This window comes from Gopherus flavomarginatus, chromosome 11 (genome assembly GCF_025201925.1).
Source record: "Gopherus flavomarginatus isolate rGopFla2 chromosome 11, rGopFla2.mat.asm, whole genome shotgun sequence".
NCBI classification, from domain to species: Eukaryota; Metazoa; Chordata; order Testudines; family Testudinidae; genus Gopherus; species Gopherus flavomarginatus.
The window spans coordinates 48,314,663-48,334,483 of record NC_066627.1 but is presented as its reverse complement, the minus strand read 5'-3'; the positions used below and the strand labels follow the sequence as shown (position 1 = coordinate 48,334,483).

The following is a 19,821-nucleotide window of genomic DNA, read 5'->3' as shown; positions in this document are numbered from 1 at the left end:
GGTCCAAGAAGTAACTATAACAGGACAGCTTGGAAATAGTGACCATAATATAATAACATTTAACATCTCTGTGGGGGGAAGAACACCTCAACAGCCCGTCACTGTGGCATTTAATTTCAAAAAGGGAAACTATGCAAAAATGAGGGGGTTAGTTAAACAGAAATTAAAAGGTACAGTGACTAAAGTGCAGAGCCATAACAAGGAATTTTTGCACCCGAGGCAAGGGCTGGCTCCAGGCTCTTCAGTGGCAATTCGGTGGCGGGTCCCTGAGTCCCTGTCGGAGGGAACAACCTGCCGCCGAATTGCTGCTGCCACTTCATTCATTCTTAGGCCACAGTTTGGTGGCAGATCCTTCCCTCCAATAGGGACTCAGGGACCCGCCGCCGAATTGCCACTGAAGAAGCGGCGGCAGAGCTGCCGCTGAAGTGCCGCAGATCACGGTAGAGCTGCGCCCCTCCGCTTTGCGCGCCCAAGGCAAGTGCCTCGCTCACCTCGCCCTTGTTATGGTACTGCTAAAGTGAAATCCCTGCAAGCTGCATGGACGCTTTTTAAAGACACCATAATAGAGGCCCAACTTCAATGTATACCCCAAATTAAGAAACACAGTAAAAGAACTAAAAAAGAGCCACTGTGGCTTAACAACCATGTAAAAGAAGCAGTGAGAGATAAAAAGATAAAAAGTCAAATCCTAGTGAGATAAATAGAAAGGAGCATAAACACTGCCAAATTAAGTGTAAAAGTGTAATAAGAAAAGCCAAAGAAGAGTTTGAAGAACGGCTAGCCAAAAACTCCAGAGGTAATAAAAAATGTTTTTTAAGTACATCAGAAGCAGGAAGCCTGCTAAACAACCAGTGGGGCCCCTGGATCATCGAGATACAAAAGGAGCTCTTAAAGACTATAAAGTCATTGCAGAGAAACTAAATGGATTCTTTGCTTCAGTGTCATGGCTGAGGATGTTAGGAAGATTCCCAAACCTGAGCTGGCTTTTGTAGGTGACAAATCTGAGGAACTGTCACAGACTGAAGTGTCACTAGAGAAGGTTTTGGAATTAATTGATAAACTCAACAGTAACAAGTCACTGGGACCAGATGGCATTCACCCAAGAGTTCTGAAAGAACTCAAATGTGAAGTTGCAGAACTATTAACTATGGTTTATAACCTGTCCTTTAAATCGGCTTCTGTACCCAATGACTGGAAGATAGCTAATGTAACGCCAATATTTAAAAAGGGCTCTAGAGGTGATCCCAGCAATTATAGACCTGTAAGTCTAACGTCGGTACCGGGCAAATTAGTTGAAACAATAGTAAAGAATAAAATTGTCAGACCCATAGAAGAACATAAATTGTTGGGCAAAAGTCAACATGGTTTCTGTGAAGGGAAATCGTGTCTTACTAATCTATTAGAGTTCTTTGAAGGGGTCAACAAACATGTGGACAAGGGGGATCCAGTGGACATAGTGTACTTAGGTTTCCAGAAAGCCTTTGACAAGGTTCCTCACCAAAGGCTCTTACGTAAATTAAGTTGTCATGGGATAAAAGGGAAGGTCCTTTCATGGATTGAGATCTGGTTAAAAGACAGGGAACAAAGGGTAGGAATAAATGGTAAATTTTCAGAATGGAGAGGGGTAACTAGTGGTGTTCCCCAAGGGTCAGTCCTAGGACCAATCCTATTCAACTTATTCATAAATGATCTGGAGAAAGGGGTAAAAAGTGAGGTGGCAAAGTTTGCAGATGAAACTAAACTGCTCAAGTTTGGTTAAGACCAAAGCAGATTGTGAAGAACTTCAAAAAGATCTCACAAAACTAAGTGATTGGGCAACAAAATGGCAAATGAAATTTAATGTGGATAAATGTAAAATAATGCACATTGGAAAAAATAACCCCGACTGTACATACAATATGATGGGGACTAATTTAGCTACAACAAATCAGGAAAAAGATCTTGAAGTCATCGTGGATAATTCTCTGAAGATGTCCACGCAGTGTGCAGAGGCGGTCAAAAAAGCAAACAGGATGTTAGGGATCATTAAAAAGGGAATAGAGAATAAGATGGAGAATATATTATTGCCCTTATATAAATCAATGGTATGCCCACATCTTGAATACTGTGTACAGATGTGGTCTCCTCACCTCAAAAAAGATATACTGGCACTAGAAAAGGTTCAGAGAAAGGCAACTAAAATGATTAGGGGTTTGAAACGGGTCCCATATGAGGAGAGATTAAAGAGGCTAGGACTTTTCAGCTTGGAAAAGAAGAGATATGATAGAGGTATATAAAATCATGAGTGATGTGGAGAAAGTAGATAAGGAAAAGTTATTTACTTATTCCCATAATACAAGAACTAGGGGCCACCAAATGAAATTAATGGGCAGCAGATTTAAAACAAATAAAAGGAAGTTCTTCTTCACACAGTGCACAGTCAACTTGTGGAACTCCTTGCCTAAGGATGTTGTGAAGGCTGAGACTATAACAGTGTTTAAAAGAGAACTGGATAAATTCATGGTGGTTAAGTCCATTAATGGCTATTAATCAGGATGGGTAAGGAATGGTGTGCCTAGCCTCTGTTTGTCAGAGGATGGAGATGGATGGCAGGAGAGAGATCACTTGATCATGACCTGTTAGGTTCACTCCCTCTGGGGTATCTGGCATTGGCCACTGTCGGTAGACAGGATACTGGGCTAGATGGACCTTTGGTCTGACCCAGTGCAGCTGTTCTTATGTTCTTATGCCCTAGTAGAGCTCGGCAGCTCATCAGTGGGCTGCAAACTGGCCACTCGCTGAGGGTGCAATGGCATAAGATGCAGAGCTGCTGCTTTTGGACTTGAAGTCCTGGAGTTCATGCCCCGCCAGACAGAGGCTCCCCCATGCATGGAGAACTTCAACACAGCGCTGCATGTTGACAAGGAGAGGGAAGGTTGCTGAAGGGCTAATGAGGAAAAAAATGAGACAATGAAAGAGAGAAACCTGCTAAAAAAAAAAAGAACCAGGGGAGGAAGGAGTAAAACTAGGCTCCAGGTCAGAAATTCATCAATTATCATCAGATAAATGAGCTGGACCCTGGGGCCTGAGATACCCCTAAGTACAATGATGTCATTACAATGCCCGCGCTGCTGCAGCAGAGGAAGCAGGAAGCCTGAAGCAGCCAGCAAGTCTCTCTTCCTCAGCTTTCCCTGTGTGTTTCAATGAACAATGTGTCCCCACAGCGGACATGATGCGAGGCAGCAATTTCTGGAGAACGGGTCTGGTGTCCAGAGCTTCCTCCCTGCAGCTGATCCTGGCTCCCCTCGATTGAAAAGGCTCTTTGTAAGATTAAGGGATAATCTCCACAGGGCCATGGAGGAAGGCTCATGGCTTGGGCCCTAGAAGGGAGGTCTACACTGCAGCTCACCGCTCGCCCCCCAGCCTGGGTCTGCAGACTTGCGCTAGCGGGTGCTAAAAACAGCTGGGTAGATGTTGCAGCTCAGGCTCTGAAGCCCACCAGCCTGAGCTGCAATGGCAAAGCACCATCTGCACAGCTATTTTTAGCAACCTAGTGTGAGCCCCATTAGCCCAAGTCCGTGGACCAGGGCTGGGATGATCCCTCGCAGCTGCAGTGTAGACACACCTTCAAACTAGTGTTGGCTGGGCCAAGCACTAGAATGGTACAGGAGGGAATTGCCCCTCATGGGAGCTAATGGCCCTTTTCTATCTCCAGCTCCAAGCACGGCTCGGTGGACAGCCAGCCTGCAGCCAGCTGGGCCCATCCTTATTTTCTCTCTTTCTTCTTTTTGAAACAGGGCATGTGAGAAAGGCTTTGAATCCAGCCTTCCGGTGTACGAATCTGGGGCTCCCATAGAGCGGCGGGGGAGCTGGGAGTGGTACCCCTTGAGAAGCAGTGCTCAAAGGCACCCACCATGCCTTCGAGAGGCCTGGAGGAAGCATGGGGATGGATGCCCCTAGCTACAGCTGTTCAGCAGGTGTAGCAGCCAGCGCTCCCTCCCAGTGCAGCTGTTCAAGCATGGCTTGATCCCTTCCAGCCTTCTCCCAGTCCAGCTCATCCACCCTTCTCCCAGTCCAGCTCATCCACTCTTCCTGTGCAACTCAGTGCTGCGAGACAGATTACACACCTGGCCCCTGGGGAGGGGCATGTGCAAGAAAGCCAGATGCTCCCACCCAAAAGGAAACTCTGTTTAACCCCTAATGGTCAGGCAGCGATGCTGGCTAGGGTTAGAACAGCAGACTGGGAGGCAGGAGCTATAGCATTTGATCCCCGGCTCTGCCTCTGAGCCTGTCACCTTCACCTCTGTCTGTGTCCCTTTCTCCCCAGATCCCTACCTTCCCGTGGTTGGGGCTAACCAGTGAATGCCCAGAAAGCCTTTGGAAAACACAAAGAGGGAAGTATCAGATCGAATCACAGCCTCTCTGCAGCCAGTCTCATCTACCTCTGGGGCTGGTTGGTTATACTGTGCCCATCACCCTGTGGTCTGGGCATCTACGTGCTATTAGAATAGGTGCTGAGGCCGCTGCAGAGCAGGACTAGGGTGCTAGTTAGTCTTTCAGTTTTCTGAGCACTATAATTATGCCTAGCAAACATTTATGAAAACAGAAGACCTGACCTCTCTGTCAATAAATCGGTATCTGCTGGCTGGGGCTCCCACAATGCATCTACCAGTGTGTATCTCCCAAGGAAGATTGTCCCAAGAATCAGCAACTAAAGGGACAACTGCCAGATTCCATCTCAGCCTTTCCCAGTGCTCCCCCCTCCGCTCCCCCCACCCCACACCCACACCCTTGTTTTGCAGAGGGCTGTGAGAAATCCCTACACCAGCCTTGCTGAGGGATGTGGCGGACTCCGGTTGCTGGGGGTTGGCAGCAACTGTTTGTGCTGGTGCCGACAGGCCGGCTGGCATGCTTTTCCCCAGGGAGGCTTTAGCAGAGGCTGTGCATTTCTGGGAATTGTGTAGGTCAGGGAAGGAGGTTATTGTTTGAGTTACAAGTGTGCAGTGCGCTGATGAGATCAGGGCTTGGTGCTTGGTGGTGGAGCAGCGGAGCTGTCTGCACCGTGGCTGATGAAGCGATAAGCTGGAGATGGATTTTATCTGGGGCACATCCAGGCACACTGGTACAGTGAGAGCGGAGGAGCAGAATGCAGGCTCCTAAAACCCAGATGTCCCCAGCTCCACTCTCCTGCCCCACTCCCTTTTAAGAAAGTGATCAAAAGACCTGGACAAAGCCAGCGTGGAAGGGAATACGCCCACGTAACATACAGCTCTGCCACTGCTCCTCAATGCAGATAAGCCACACTCCTGATAGTCCAATCCTGGGGCCCCATACCTCTGCCAGCATTCTTCCTGGCTTAGCAACGCCTCTGCTATCACTGTCCTGAACTGTGCAGTTGGATGGTGCTGGCTAGAACAAGACATTATGGCCCAATGTTATGGACGTGTCCCGCACACAGCCTTGCCAATGCACATTCATTGTGACCTGCAGTGTCACTACCATTCTGTATCTGCATACCTTCTCCTCAGCTGCCGACTCATGGCAATTCTGCCCTCCAAAACCCCTGCTAATTCAGTCCTGGGTCCCCCAGCCTCTTCCCAGCCCCCTGCTACCCTGTCAGGCACGGCCCTCTTAAAGACCGTCCTCTTGGTCAGACAGCCCCACGGATCACACTGGTGGGGGAGAAAACACCAGTGTTCTGATTACAAAGGAACGGTGCAGCTGGGGGACGTTGAACGGGTTGCAACCTGAAGCCAGGGCTTTGCCTTCAGCCCTTTAGCATGGATGAGCCTGGAGCTGCTGGGGTTGGCACAAGAGATTGCACTGCTTTCCACTGCAGCAGCTCTGCCACACAGGCTGAAGAGCTCCTTCATCTCCAGAGCACATTGCTCTCCGGGCTTGGAGCTGGCCTCTTGGTGGAGCAAGCCATGTGACCCCGGCAGAGACAGCCCTGCGGCACGGTACGGGCAAAGCAGTTCTGGAGAGCCTCCTTGCCATCCCCACGTGGCAGCTCTCACCAGGGAGCGGGGACAGTATAGGAAGTGCTCAATGAGACAGCCCTGTGTGAGAGTTCGGGAGCCCCTGCCTTCCCACAGCAGCCTTTATCGAGGCCCCATTTCAGATCGGCGCTTTCCACAGGCCAAACGGGAAGTGTATTAACACCGGACTTCTCAGGGTCAAGGATGCAGAGCAGGCCGAGAGGAGAAAGGCTGTGGCAGGCCGGGGGGGAACGCAAATAGCAAAATGAATGACTTTGATTTCCTATGCTTCATGTAGGCAAATAGAGTGACACAGCCAGACCCCAACCCAGAGAGCCAGATCCTCTGCCAGTGTCAACAGGTGTCACTTCGTTGGCATCGGCGGAGCGACGCTGTTTTAAGCCGGCTGAGGATCAGTTCCACAGTCCCCAAAGAAGGCCTCCTTTAGAGTCAAAGGCGGGTACTTAGCACTTCTTCCTCATTAGGCTGTTGCTATTTTGAGTAGCAGCCAAAATAATTAACACAGTGAAAGGGAAGAGAGCTAAGAAGCAGCCCCAGTGTCTCAGAAAAGCATCTGTAGAACTGGCGGGCCAAATGCAGCCCTGGCATAAGCCCGGCACCTAGGCCAGGGGAGTTTATAATCTCATCCCTAGCCTCACCTCAATGCAGCAAGGACAGGCTTTAGGGAGCTCTTCTGATCACAAGGGGTTGCATGGACTATAAATCCTCCAGCCACAGCCAAATCAGGTGGTCCTCACTCACGCAGAACTCTCACCAGTGTTAATGTGAGCCGTGATAGGGCAAACGCTGCATTTATTTCCCTTTTGGAACTGAACAGAAAACGATCAACTTCCTATTGCTATCCTATTGAATTAATGGAGAATTATCATAGAAACATAGAAGATCAGGGTTGGAAGGCACCTCAGGGGGTCATTTAGTCCAACCCCTGCTCAAAGCAGGACCAACATCAAACCCAGCCAGGGCTTTGTCAAGCCGGGCCTTGAAAACCTCTAAGGAAGAAGATTCCAATACTTCCCTAGGTAACCCATTCCAGTGCTTCACCACCCTCCTAGTGAAAAAGTTTTTCTTAATATCCAGCCTAAAGCTCCCCCACTGCAACTTGAGACCATTGCTCCTTGTTCTGTCATCTGCCACCATTGAGAACAGCCAAGATCCATCCTCAATTATATCCCTACTCGTCAACCAAATCTACAGAAAGATGCCACTCTCCATTAACTGCAGAGTCATTTTTATGGAATTTTGTGAAATTTCTATAGAACCTTATTGAGTTCTGTTGAAGAGCCTGTTAAATTCTGCAGAGTCTTTCACAAGTGTTGGTGCACTGAGAGTTTGGACTCTCTTACAACAGCGAGATGATCCCAGACGATGATCCCAGCCCAGGCTGCAGAATTCAAGTCTGAATTTGAGTCCAAGCTTTCCCAGAGTTGCAGGGGTGCTTAGATCGAGAGTTTTGGCTGGATGGCCTATAGGTCTATAGCCAAAACACCACAAAGGTCAGGGTGTCTGAGCCAGAGATTTGATCCATTATATTGATACCAAACTGGTTCCTCAGGTGATGTAAGGCCGAGGAGAATCAGACCCTGTGTTTGGAATCAGCAGTGCAGTGCAGTGTTTAGTTACATCAGCGCAGCACAGTATCCGGATCTGTGTAGCAGATAGACATATCCCCCATCTCAAATAGAAAAGAGAATTTTGCAGTTAACCACCCACCCTTAATAATGGCCTGAATCCAACCCCCACATTCCCAAACTCTAGGTGAGTTCAGATGCCAATCAGACTAGCTTTGTGGCTCATGCCCATCTGTTAGCTAATCTGAGAGACACATTTCAGAGATTGCCCATGCGCTGAGAGTGGCATAGATTTCCTGAATTCATTTGTTCATGAGAATCTCTTGGGATTTTTCTGATTCAGATCTGTGTGGCATTGGCCCCCTGGAGGTTGGCTTTAAGTTCTGGGCTCAAACAAATCCAAAAGCTCAGAGAAACTCCCCTGACTCTGCCCATTTTCACCTGGCCCACCTGCCAAGCTGGAATTCATCTGAGGTTCACAACTTCCCAACAAATCTGAGTCAAGCTCCGGCCTTGGCACGAGACCAGCTGTTTCAGGTTTTGCGGTGAACAATTTTCATGGCTCCACTGCTCCCCCTTCACAAGGGGCAGATGAAAAGCCGGGGTCCATGTGTACACAGATGTCAAAAGGTAGCTATCAGCATGCAGTGCTTAGCCAAAGTCCCCAAACTCTGCTCTAGGGGTAGAAGCAACCTGGCTCTGTTTTTAGCACATTCTCGGGCTGGTTTTGCAAGAGGTAAGGGAAAGTTCATGGATCTGTTGACAGATCAGCCCAAGTGGGAATCTCTCTGGGAATTCCTGCTGCAGCAGGTTGGCTCCTATGGAGGTGGAGTTTCCTCCAGTTCTCCACCCAGGCTTGAGGAGAATATGCTGGCGACCAACTCTGGACTCTGGAGGCTGGGCTGAGCGACGCCACCGCTGAGCGGAGGTCATCCAAAAAACCCAGCAAACTCTGAAAGGAAGCTTGTGGGTGGAAGGGACTGTGTACTGGGTGAGATCAGAAATCCAGGCTCAGGATCTGATCTAAATCCCTGTCTCTGCTAGGGAGAGATGGGGGATGAAGGTTTTCAGCCCACACCAGGCTAGATGCAGCCACTGAAAGGATCGCAGGGGTAGAGTGTGTCATTGTTTGACCTGGGTGATGCCCCTCCTGGATCCCTCCCCCACTGGGCACTGGAGGTGAGGAGGAAGGCGCTGGAGCCAGCACTACTGGCCAGCATCATGGTGCACCTGTGTATGGAGGCAGTGGGGAAGTGGATTACAGTGTGTGCGTCAGTCGAGACTTGCTGAAGCTTGGAAGGTAGCTCCGTGTAGGGGACGAAGTGGGGTAATGGTGCTCCACAACGGCGCCGAGTGACTGAGCTCTCTGGAATCTGAGACATGCCACAGTCCATACTTGTGGTTGTGAATCACGTTTGAATTCAGATGATACAAACCATATTTCCAGTGTCAACAGAGCCTCTTGTGTGCTCCTCTAAAGCAGAGTCCTGGGGTATCCCAATTTCCCCACCCATGGGCAGGAACTCCCCCTTTTCAGGGTCTCCTGCCTGGAGGGACTCCATCCCACTGGGTTCTCCTTGCTTTGAGACGTCTTCTCCTCCCTTTCAGAGACAGTCTCCCTCTGCAGTGACCTTCCTCCTTTCAAGCCCAGATGCTGTGAAATCTCCAAACTCTGGTCTGGACAGAGCCCTGATTTGTAAAGACGGGTCTGAGCCATGATGTCCCAAGGTGGATCTACATTTCCACAGAGATGAGAGTATTTAGAGAGAGGTTTTTGGGTTTGGCCCATCTCTGCTCATCTATGGACTTTCAAGGTTGTCCCTTTAGTAACAGTATATTTGTTACTAAATGATCCGAAAGTGATGATCATTGACTTCAGTGGGAGCTGCAGGTGCCCAGCAATTCTGAATAACAGATTTAGATGCCTAAATATGAATGTTCGCAGCTAACTTGAAACACCCAAGTCCAAAGCTGTTGGCCTGACTTCATTCAAAGCCCCAGCATTCAGGGTCACGGTGAAGTTAGAACTCACTAGTTCCTGACTTGGGGTCCAAAGCTCACAGTAGCAGACTATATCAGCAACTCTCTGCAGGTTTTACTTTAACTCCCACTGAAGCACCACCACCTCTGGGGCAGAAGGCAGCAGTAGCAATCTAACAGCACACAATGGCCCTATGCCACCCTCAAGGAGAGAAATGCAGCTGGCCCTATTTAACTTCAGAAACAATGTAAAGCTCTCCTCCTCCAGCTGAAGAAAGCAACATTTCCAAAATAAGTCCCATAAATAGGAGCTTTACATGTAATGAGTAGGACCAACTCACTAGTGAATATGCATCCAGACATAGTCTTTCTATGGCTCAAGAGTCCCATCTAGAGGAATTTCGGAGACATTAACATACACTCACATAGCAGCAGACCCTAGAGTGGAAGGCCCAAGACGGCTGGTCGGGAATTTTTTGACAGGGTTTTTCATTGGAAAATGTCCGTTTGTAGATACAGAAACTTTTCATGGGACTGGATCAGTTTTGAAAAACCTTTGGTGGGGAAATGGTTTCTCAAGTCCAGGACAGAGTTCTGGGCAAAATCAGAAAGAAGGAAAGAGAGCCTGTCCCAGCCACATTCTTTTCGCAAAAACCTTTGAAAGATCTCAGTTTCGTCCCGAAGCAGAGCAGGAATAATATTCAAAATCTCGAAAATCTTCATGAGACAGGAAAGTGTTTCCTGCCCAGCTTTGCACAAGGGTCAACTGTGGGTTTACCTTAAGCTGGCCTTTCCATTAACTAATTCTGGGAGGGACATTTGATTCATTATTCTACAGGAAAAAGTCCTGCCCATCAGATTGCCTTGACTGTTAGAGGTTCAGGTGCTTCCGTGCTCGGTATTTGAAAAACAAACGTTGCTGCATGCATAGAGAATTTACATTATATGGATGGCCTTAACACTCCAACCTAACACATTACTGTACATAAAGACACCTTGCTTTCAGACAGCTTGAGACTGATTTTCAAAGCAGCAGAAGATTAGAGCCATAGGAAAAAATAGGCTGGTGCAATTAATGCATATGCAAAAGGCCAGTTAGTAGCCTACCACACTTTTTGCATCCACAAACCCCTCATTTGTCTTTGCAGATGTCATAAATACCTGTTCAAACTAGGTGTGCAATAGTGCACACATTGCGGCATGCATCTGACGGTACAAAAATGAACCCTAGACTGTTTTGTTGCTTTATCAGTTTACCCCAAATTCTTTTTATTATTTTTAAAAAAGCAAGCAGATACTTTTTTTTAACGGACCAGATTTTTCACTAAATTAGTTGCACAAAAGATACATGCAAAATGAGTGTGCACTCATATGCTAACTCACGTGTGTATTTATTGCAGTTGTGTGAAAACTGGGAGACTGCTCCTGCAAAAGGCCCATGAAGGACATTTGAGGGTGCAAACATCCAATCTGTGTGCACAGTCACAGTAACTGCTTGCAAACCAGGCATGCAATTGCTCTGCAGGTAAACAGGCTCTGTCAATGAAGCCCTGTATGTTTGAAACTAAATTTATTGTTTGTCTGGGGAAAAAAACGAATGAAGAGATCCAAAGGAAATGAATATCTGTGTGACCATGTGAGAAAGAAGCAATCTGCCTCAGCCACATGTCTGGGACCCTTCCTCCAGGACAACCCCTGTTTCCGAGAGAGCATTTTTAACTTGACCTGCATCCATTTCACTAACCCTTGCAAAGAAGAAAGGAAAGAGAATATAGCCAAGGTAAGGAAAATCTATATGCCCAGAAATAGCAAGTAAAGGGTTCAGATATTGTATATGGCATGAAGACAAGAATAGATGAGGCCAAATTCTGGAGTCATTAGTCAGGTTTTATTTCGTCAAAGCTCCGCGCCATGGACTTTTCTTTGCCATTTTGGGTTAGCAGAAGCCATTGGCATCAGCTTTTTGTATTTTTATAGTTCAGAAGACCCCTGTGGTCTGATAAGCAGTGGCAGCATTTGTTGTTATTCTTATAAATGATGTCATGAATAAATCAAGCTTCCTGTGGCTCTGTTCACCTCCATAGGAACATTTTTGGGGCAAGAAATCTTGTTTTCCTTGTAAAACCACCTAGCCAGAATGGCTTCAGTTTTTGGTAAAGGCAGTGCAGACACTGCCAGCCTGCTAGGCAGAAAGGAGAGGTTTTAGAGACGCTCCAGGTGTAGAATATCAATGAGAAACTGCGGCAGCGCTTTGTTACTGTGCAATATTACATGCATGCTGGCATCTGGAATATTTTCTGTTGATCTGTTGCTCAGAAACACGGCGGTATCCTCCATACCACATCAAAGAGCCGTCACCCTGCCCCGTCGTTACATGGATGCCAGGACAAAGGTTGGGAATGACGGCAAGGCTATCTGTGTTAACCACCTGAACACTGCTAAACACACCACTTAGAACACAAGCACCACTGCACATACACGGCTTCACGTAGTGGATAGACCTTAATGCTTCATTACCTTCAGTGGACTACGATGGATCCTGGTAGCACTATAAAGGGAGCGAGTGAAGCAGCAGCCCTGGGGTCAACCTACCTATAAAAACAACAGCAGCAGCTCCTGCTGCCTTACTAGCACCATCAGCTGACTGTGCCATATCGATTTCTACAGAGCAGCTTGGCTAAGTGATGACTAGGGTGTAACATTCAGGAGTAGCTAAAAGTGGGGAGGGAATCAGAGATGGTCTTTTTCTGTTGGAAGACGAGTATTGATTGTTGTCAGTTTCAGGTGAGGGTTGTTACTCTTTCCTTGTGCAGGCAGAATCCCTGATCCGTTAGCGGTCAGGATGGGAAGGCTGGATTGGAGGCATAGTCCCACTGTTGGATGACATGCCCCCGTGTCTCCCAGTAGCAGGAGGCAGCATCAGATGAACAGACAAAATCAAATCTACGACCAGGCTGTTGAAATTCAAGAAACTCCATGGCATGAGATTCTCTAAGCGTGACACTCATAACTTGGAGCACAAACAGGAAAGAAGGGACACCAAACAAAGCCAAAACCCCTCCAGGGAAACCCCTTTTGGTTTACACTGGGTCTCCTGCTTCTCAATCCATGGAAAATGACCAGGCTGTTCACAGCCACCCTGCCAACTTTTCTAGTAGCTTTTCTAACCCAAACAATCTTCGCTCAACAACAAGAAAACCTTGAGCAGTCTCAAAGCATATCAGCACAAATCCCGTTTTTTAAACAAAGCTCCTTCTAGGTCCCAGCATGAACCGTGGTTACTAATATGGCTTTGATTAAACGATTTTCAGCTTTTTCCCCAAAATTCTAGGCTTCCTATTTCATAAATCTGCTACAATCACTCTCCTGGAGGCAGGCCAGGTTGGTTGGTCCATTGCCATAACACCCCCTCCTGTTTCAGAGTAGCAGCCGTGTTAGTCTGTATCAGCAAAAAAAACGAGGAGTCCTTGTGGCACCTTAGAGTCTAACGCGTTTATTTGAGCATAAGCTTTCGTGGGCTAAAACCCACTTCATCGATGCATGCTCCCTCCTGTGGCCCTGCTGACCAATGGAGGAAGGACACAGTATAGGAGCTAACCAGACTCCTTTTCTTACTCAGCCTGCTGGTTCCTTTGTCCCACCTAAGCTCTGCACACCATCCAATCACACACTTTAAAAGGCCACTTCTAGCATGCGCTTGTTGTATGGTGTTTCTGCACCGATGCTTGATTGCCTGAGGCCTTGTCTATACTAAAGTCGCACAGGCTTACCTAAAATTGTTTTGTTTCTAAATCAATTTAGTTAAAATGGTGCAAAACTCAGCATGGTCACTCTTACACCGATTAAAGCCTAGAGAATAGTAAATGTCCAAATTAAGCGTAATCAACATAAACTAGGATTAAATCAAATTAAGACCATCCACACTGATGGGTTTTACAGCAGTTTTACTAAAGCAATTTAAAAACACACCTTTAATTAAATCAGGGCAATTCTGAATACAAGCAAGGCCTGAGAAGTGCCCCTGTCTACACTCAGGGTTATAGAGGATCACAGACCTAATATGAGTCAACAATCTATGTAATATGGTTGCCAAAAAAAAAAAAAAAAAAGCAGCAGCAGCAAACATCATTATGGGATGTATTAGCAGAAGTGCTGTAAGCAAACATGAGAAGTAATTCTTCCATTCTACTCAGCACTGATGAGGCCTCAAGTGGAGTACAGTGTCCAGTTCTAGGCACCACATGTTGCAAAAGATGTGGACAAACTGGAGAAAACCCAGAGGAAAGCAGTAAAAATGATTAAAGGTCTAGAAAACATGACCTATGGGGAAAGATTGGAAAAATTGGGTTTGTTTAGTCAGGAGAAGAGAGGACTAAGGGGGGACATGATAAGAGTTTTCAAAGATGTAAAAGGTTATAAAGAGGAGAGTGGTAGACTGTTCTTCTTATTCACTGAGGACAGGACAAGAAGTAATGGGCTTAAATTGCAGCAAGGGGGATTTAGGTTGGACGCTAGAAAAAACTTGCTAAATTAAGCACTGGAGGCTGTGGAATCTCTGTCATTGGAGGTTTTTAAGAACAGGTTAGACAAACACCTGTCAGGGATAATACTTTATCCTGCCTCAGTACAGGAGACTGGACTAGATGACCTATCAAGGTCCCTTCCAGTCCTAAATTTCTGTGATTCTATGTGTGCACATGCTCTACACAATTCTTGACTCAGCACTACACGAGCTGCCCAAAGGACAGCTGAGCAGTTCTGCATCTCCTAGAAGTTGATCCCGTATCCCTCTCTAGCCTGCTGGAATATGGGAGAAGAACTCATTATCTCCCTTCCCAGCCCAAGTGGGGAAAGGAACTCCAAGACAACCCATACCAGTGATATAGTGAGACTTAAGCCTGATAACACGTGATGCAAGTAGTACAAAAAACTCCCTGACAACAGGCACAGCCCTGCAAGGTGTTAAGCACCCTCAACTCCCATTGAAATCAGTGCTTAGCATCATGCAGAATTGAGCTCAGAAGTTCTATCAGGCTGTGGAATAGTCTCCCAGAGGGAATGATGAAAACATCCCTCTCAGACCTCTCCATAAACCGGGCACTGGGCTCTCCTCACTGTGGGGTCAGCAGAACCCCAGGGCACTGGGCTAGCAATTGTGTTGCAACCCTCGTTGTGTATTTGTTCTACACCAGTCAATGAAAAGAACCAGCACCTTCCAAGATGGGGAGGTCCGACTCCTCCCCAGCACCAGTGAGAGCCAGGCAGCCTGTAACAGCAGTGCTTTCCCAGACCATGTCTACACTGCAAAATGAGGTTAATCTCATTTACACCGGCATACATCTACTGCAGTATTAAATCGCTTGTGTGGGTGCACAGTTGGCTCTATATGTCGGCATCCTCATCAGGAGAGCGCTTGTATGGATTGTCCTGTGAGTGTGGGGCATTGTGGGATGGCACCTGGAGGTCAGTAATGGTTGACATAAACAATGCAGTGCCTACTCTGACACTGCATGGCTTGGGACACTGCGCCAATTGGGAAGATGGTGTTACTAAATCGGCGCAGAGAGGCACTCACGTCCACAGCAGACAAATTTAAGGGAAGTAAGACAAGCCTACAGCTAGGTCGCCACAAGGCAGCTTACGGGGACCTAAGCCTGTCGTATAGACCGGGCCTCAGGCTCAGTTTACAGCCTTCCCTTTATTTTCCCTTCTCTTGTCTTGTCCTTCCTTTTTCACTCCCTCCTCAAGGCCACTTGATTTTCTCTCTTGATCCTTCTCCCCCATTCTCTCGTTTGTTCTCTCCCTTTCTCCATTATCCCTCCCTCTCTCTCCTTTATCCTTCCCTCCCTCCTCCATCTCCTCCTCTTTTCTTCTCCTCCCCTCGTCCATCACTCATTCCCCCTCTCCACCCCTCCCGTTGTACGCCCTCCCCCTTCCAAACTGTCTCCCCTGAAAACAGCTGTAGCCCCAGCCACCCATGCCGGTCCGTTTTCAGCCTGGCTCTCCGGTGACTGCTGGGGCTTGTAGTCCTCGCCTCGCCTGGAGAGCGTGGGGAAAAGGGCCAACGTGAACTACAAATCCCACAATGCTCCGCGTAGGGGCGGGGGATCTTGCCGGCGCATTGCCCTCTGGCGGGCTGTAGTCCCGCCGAGGCGCCCCGCCGCGGGAGGTTGTGCGAAAGAACTACGAGTCCCATCGTGCCCCGCGCTCCGCAGGGCTGGAGATCGGGCGGGCGGACTGCGGACAGTGGGGTGAGTGAGTGCATCGGCAGCCCCCCCGCTTCGGCCCCGCCGCTTCCCCCTGCTGCGGGGAGCGGAGCCATGGGCGGGGAGGACGAGATCGTGCGCATCGCCAAGCGGCTGGACAAGATGGTGTCCAAGAAAAGCGCGGTGAGTCCGGTGGGCGGGGAGACCCGGGGGTGCCCCCTGCTCCCGCCCCGGAGCGCCCGATCCCGGGGTCCCCCCGGAGCACCCGCGCCCCGCCCCGCCCCCAGCGCCTTCCGTGCCCCCCTCTTCTCCCTTGGGTCCCCCCGAGCGCCCCTCTTCCCTCCTCAGCTCCCGGGGTCCCCCCCGAGCGCCCCTCTTCCCTCCTCAGCTCCTTGTGCCCACCGGACCCCCCCCCCCCGAGCGCCCCTGTTCCCTCCTCAGCTCCCGGGGTCCCCCCCCCGAGCGCCCCTGTTCCCTCCTCAGCTCCCGGGGTCCCCCCCCCGAGCGCCCCTGTTCCCTCCTCAGCTCCCGGGGTCCCCCCCCCGAGCGCCCCTGTTCCCTCCTCAGCTCCCGGGGTCCCCCCCCCGAGCGCCCCTGTTCCCTCCTCAGCTCCCGGGGTCCCCCCCCCGAGCGCCCCTGTTCCCTCCTCAGCTCCCGGGGTCCCCCCCCCTCGAGCGCCCCTGTTCCCTCCTCAGCTCCCGGGGTCCCCCGGACCCACCCCCTGAGTGCCCCTCTTCCCTCCTCAGCTCCTTGTGCCCCCCGGGGCCCCCCCCCGAGCCCCCCTCTTCCCTCCTCAGCTCCCTGCCACCGGGGTGCCCCGTCCCTGAAGAGAGCCCCACCAGCACTTCAGTCGTGTCCCCTGGGGTGCCCCCTCCCAGGCTGTGCCCTCCCCCATGAGAGCACCCCTGTCTCCCATTGTGTCTTCCCTCAGATGTGCCCAGAGGAGTGCCCCCCACTGTCCCTGGTTATCCCCTTCTCTCCTGAGTGTGCCTCCATTCCTCTCATGAGCTGGTGTCTGCGACCCCCCTTCCCCTCCCCATGCCCCTCTCCTTAGAGCCCTACCTTGGGGTGTCCCTCTATCCCCTTCTGAGCCCTTGGGTCCCCTCTCCCTGCTGCCTTCATGGAGCGTTCCTCACACACCCCCTCCTTTGTTTTCAGTTATGTCCCCACTACTGCACCCCCCGGTATCTCCCCAGAACACCTAGTATTCCCCAGCACAGCCCCCCAAAGCCTGCTGCTGCCGCCCCCAGTGCGTTATCCCATACAGCTCCCTATCTCCTGCTGTCCCCCACTATGTGTATGCCCATAGCAACCTTTCACCTACGGTCAAGTGGATCTAGCTCCAGTGCCCTCATGTTCCCTATCAATAAGGCCCTACCAAATTCACAGTCATGAAAAATGCATCACAGACCATGAAATCTAGTCTCCCCTCCATGAAGTCTGGTCTTTTGTGCGCTTTTACCCTATACTATACAGATTTCAAGGGAAAGATCAAGGTTTCTCAAATTGGGAGTACTGACCCAAAAGGGAGTTGCAGGGGGGTGGCAAGGTTATTGCGGGGGAGGATCGTGGTATTACCACCCTTACTTCTGCGCTGTTGTCTTCAGAGCTGGGTGGCCAGAGAGTGGCGGTCCTGACTGAGGGCCCAGCTCTGCGGGCAGCAGCGCAGAAGTAAGGGTGGCAATACCATACCATGCCATCTTTGTGCGAGGCTGCTGGCGGCAGCTCTGCCGTCAGAGCTGGGATCCCAGCCAGCAGCAGCCACCGCTCTCCAGCTGCCCAGCTCTGAAGGCAGCCCGCCTCCTGCAGCAGTGCAGAAGTACTGCAACCCACCCTACAATAACCTTGCAACCCCCCCCCCCCCCCCAAACTTCTTTTTGGGTCAGGACCCCTACAATTACAACATCGTGAAACTTCAGATTGGAAATAGCTGAGGTCATGACACTTACAATTTTTAAAATCCTATGACCGTGACATTGACTACAATGGACTGTGAATTTGGTAGGGCCTACCTATCAACCATCTTGCAGCAAAGCATTGTAATTCTCAGTTAGCCATCTGCAACACTGTGGTAGGCGAGCCACCTGTTGCTTTCTGCTCCAGCCCTGTTAGCCCCCCTCCTTGGTGCTTTCCTTGTGGAAATGCATGGTGGCCCCTCATCTACGCCTTTCTGCCCCTATAGTCCCCTCATCGGTTCCCTGCTGGAAAGCACGTGCATACAGGGAAACCTCCTTTGCCTTTTGGTGGCCTTATTTACCATCAGACCTCCGCAGAAAAGCATGATGAATCTGGGGGAGCCCTTCTTGCTGTCCCCAAATTCTTCCCTCAGCTTCCTTGTACGTTCCCATTGCAATTTCACTGACTCCTGCAGCCCCCTCCCACCAGCATACCTGCAGCCACCATCACTTCCTCTCAACTTCCTGCAGTACAGGGAAGGATAGACCTTGCAGCCCCCTCAGCCCTCTGAGGTCTCCATTATTTCCTATCACTTAGTCATCACTGCCTTGCCTCAGAAGGGGAGCACCATCACCTCCCCTTTCTTCTCCATCATATTCCGCTCCAGTAGTAAGAGAAGGAGGAATCTCCCATCATCTCTCTGTAGCCAGAGGTGTGAAGAGCTCCCTTCTTCCTCTCCAATGACCAGAGAAGAGGGGAAGCGTGCCCATCGTCTCCTTCTAGTATTACAGGAAGATTTTTGCTGTCTCCTATCTACTTCTGGATCCCAATTGCTTCCCAGCCTAGAAAGCTTTGGTGGGAGAACACATAATCTTCACAGCTGAAGTGAGGGAATTCCTTCGTTTCCTTTTCCTCCCAGCTCCTCCTGCATCTCCTTCCTGGGGACTGATCCTTTCTTGCTCCCTCCTCACCTAGCAGTTCTCCACAACTTCTGTGATTGCCCTAGTTCTCTCATTTCAGTCCCCAACTTCCTTCCTCAGGGTTGGATCCATGTCTCCTCTTAACCTTCCCTTTATACAATAGCTATTTCTCCAATCTTCTTCCCTTGGACTGCCCCCCAATACACTTTCTCTGCCATGCAGACCTGCTCCCCAGTACTCTTCTTCCTCCCTAATTCTCTTCTGTCCCTTCACTATGAAGATAAAATGACAGTCTCTGCTTTCCCCTAAAATCACATCACTGAAGAGGTCCTCAGCCTCAAAGTGGTGGGTGTTCTTCAGAAAAGGAAGCATGAAAGGATCATTATTGTTGAATTGGCTTCCAAGTGTCGGTGATTAGCAAGGAGAAGCAGTGTCTTGAGTGATTTGACCTAGTTGGCATTGGAGTGTAAGGTAACGGGCTGTGCAGTTGGTAGTTTAACAGGTGGGTCACTATATCCTGTGATTTTTGGCTACTAAACCATGTGCAGTTTACAATACGCGAACCAGCATCCAAACCTTTGGTTACTGCAGTCGTGGTCCTTTGCCACTGGATCCTCATTTTGGGTACTTGTGCCCCACTCTGCCTCCACCTTGTCAAATGAGGAACTTATCTTTAACACACACTGGTCCCAATCCTGCTTTCACTAAAGTAAGTGGCAAAACTTCCTTTGAGGGAAATAGGAATTGAGCCATTGTGTGCACTGTAAAGGCTGCATTTATTTGACTCTCGATCTCGGAATGTCAGAAAGAAATTTGGCAAGTCGTTCATTCGTTCGTTCTGGGTAAGTTGCTGTAAGGCTCCTGAGGGAGTGAATTGCCTGTATGTGCATATTGAAATCTCCAACTTCACTTTGATTTAGCTCTCACAGCCTGTGTCCTGCAGGATGATGCTGGCAGCTGGATCTCTTCCTGAGATGAATCGGAAACAGCCTTTCTGCATAGAGGGGGAGGGATCTGAAGCTGAAATGTGTCAGTTCAGGCTGCTTCACTCCACAGCAATTATAGTCTCTGTAGGTTTTGTGTTTCAAATGGGCCTGGAGTGGTTAGCATTTTAAATGAGCTGTTAAATGTGAACATTAGAAGGCCTTGTCGGTTAGAAGAAGAGAGGAAGAAACTGCAGTCTGAATGGAGGCTGACAGATTCCAGGTTATAGTTTTCACGGAGAGTATTGCAGAAGTGAAAATTTGCTAACGTCTGTCCAGAGCTTGCAATT

The 19,821-nt window shown here is 49.4% G+C and overlaps 1 protein-coding gene across 1 annotated transcript in view; it reads left to right on the top strand.

Annotated features, from left to right (window-relative positions):
- Positions 1 to 15,718: 15,718 nt before the first annotated feature.
- The window catches only part of TCEA2 (transcription elongation factor A2), a 32,478-nt gene continuing 28,375 nt past the window's right edge, over positions 15,719 to 19,821 (top strand). Inside the window, exon 1 of the mRNA XM_050918742.1 lies at positions 15,719 to 15,915. Within this exon, the coding sequence (XP_050774699.1) occupies positions 15,847 to 15,915 (69 nt within the window). The 5' untranslated portion in view covers positions 15,719 to 15,846. The remainder of the gene's footprint in view (positions 15,916 to 19,821) is intronic.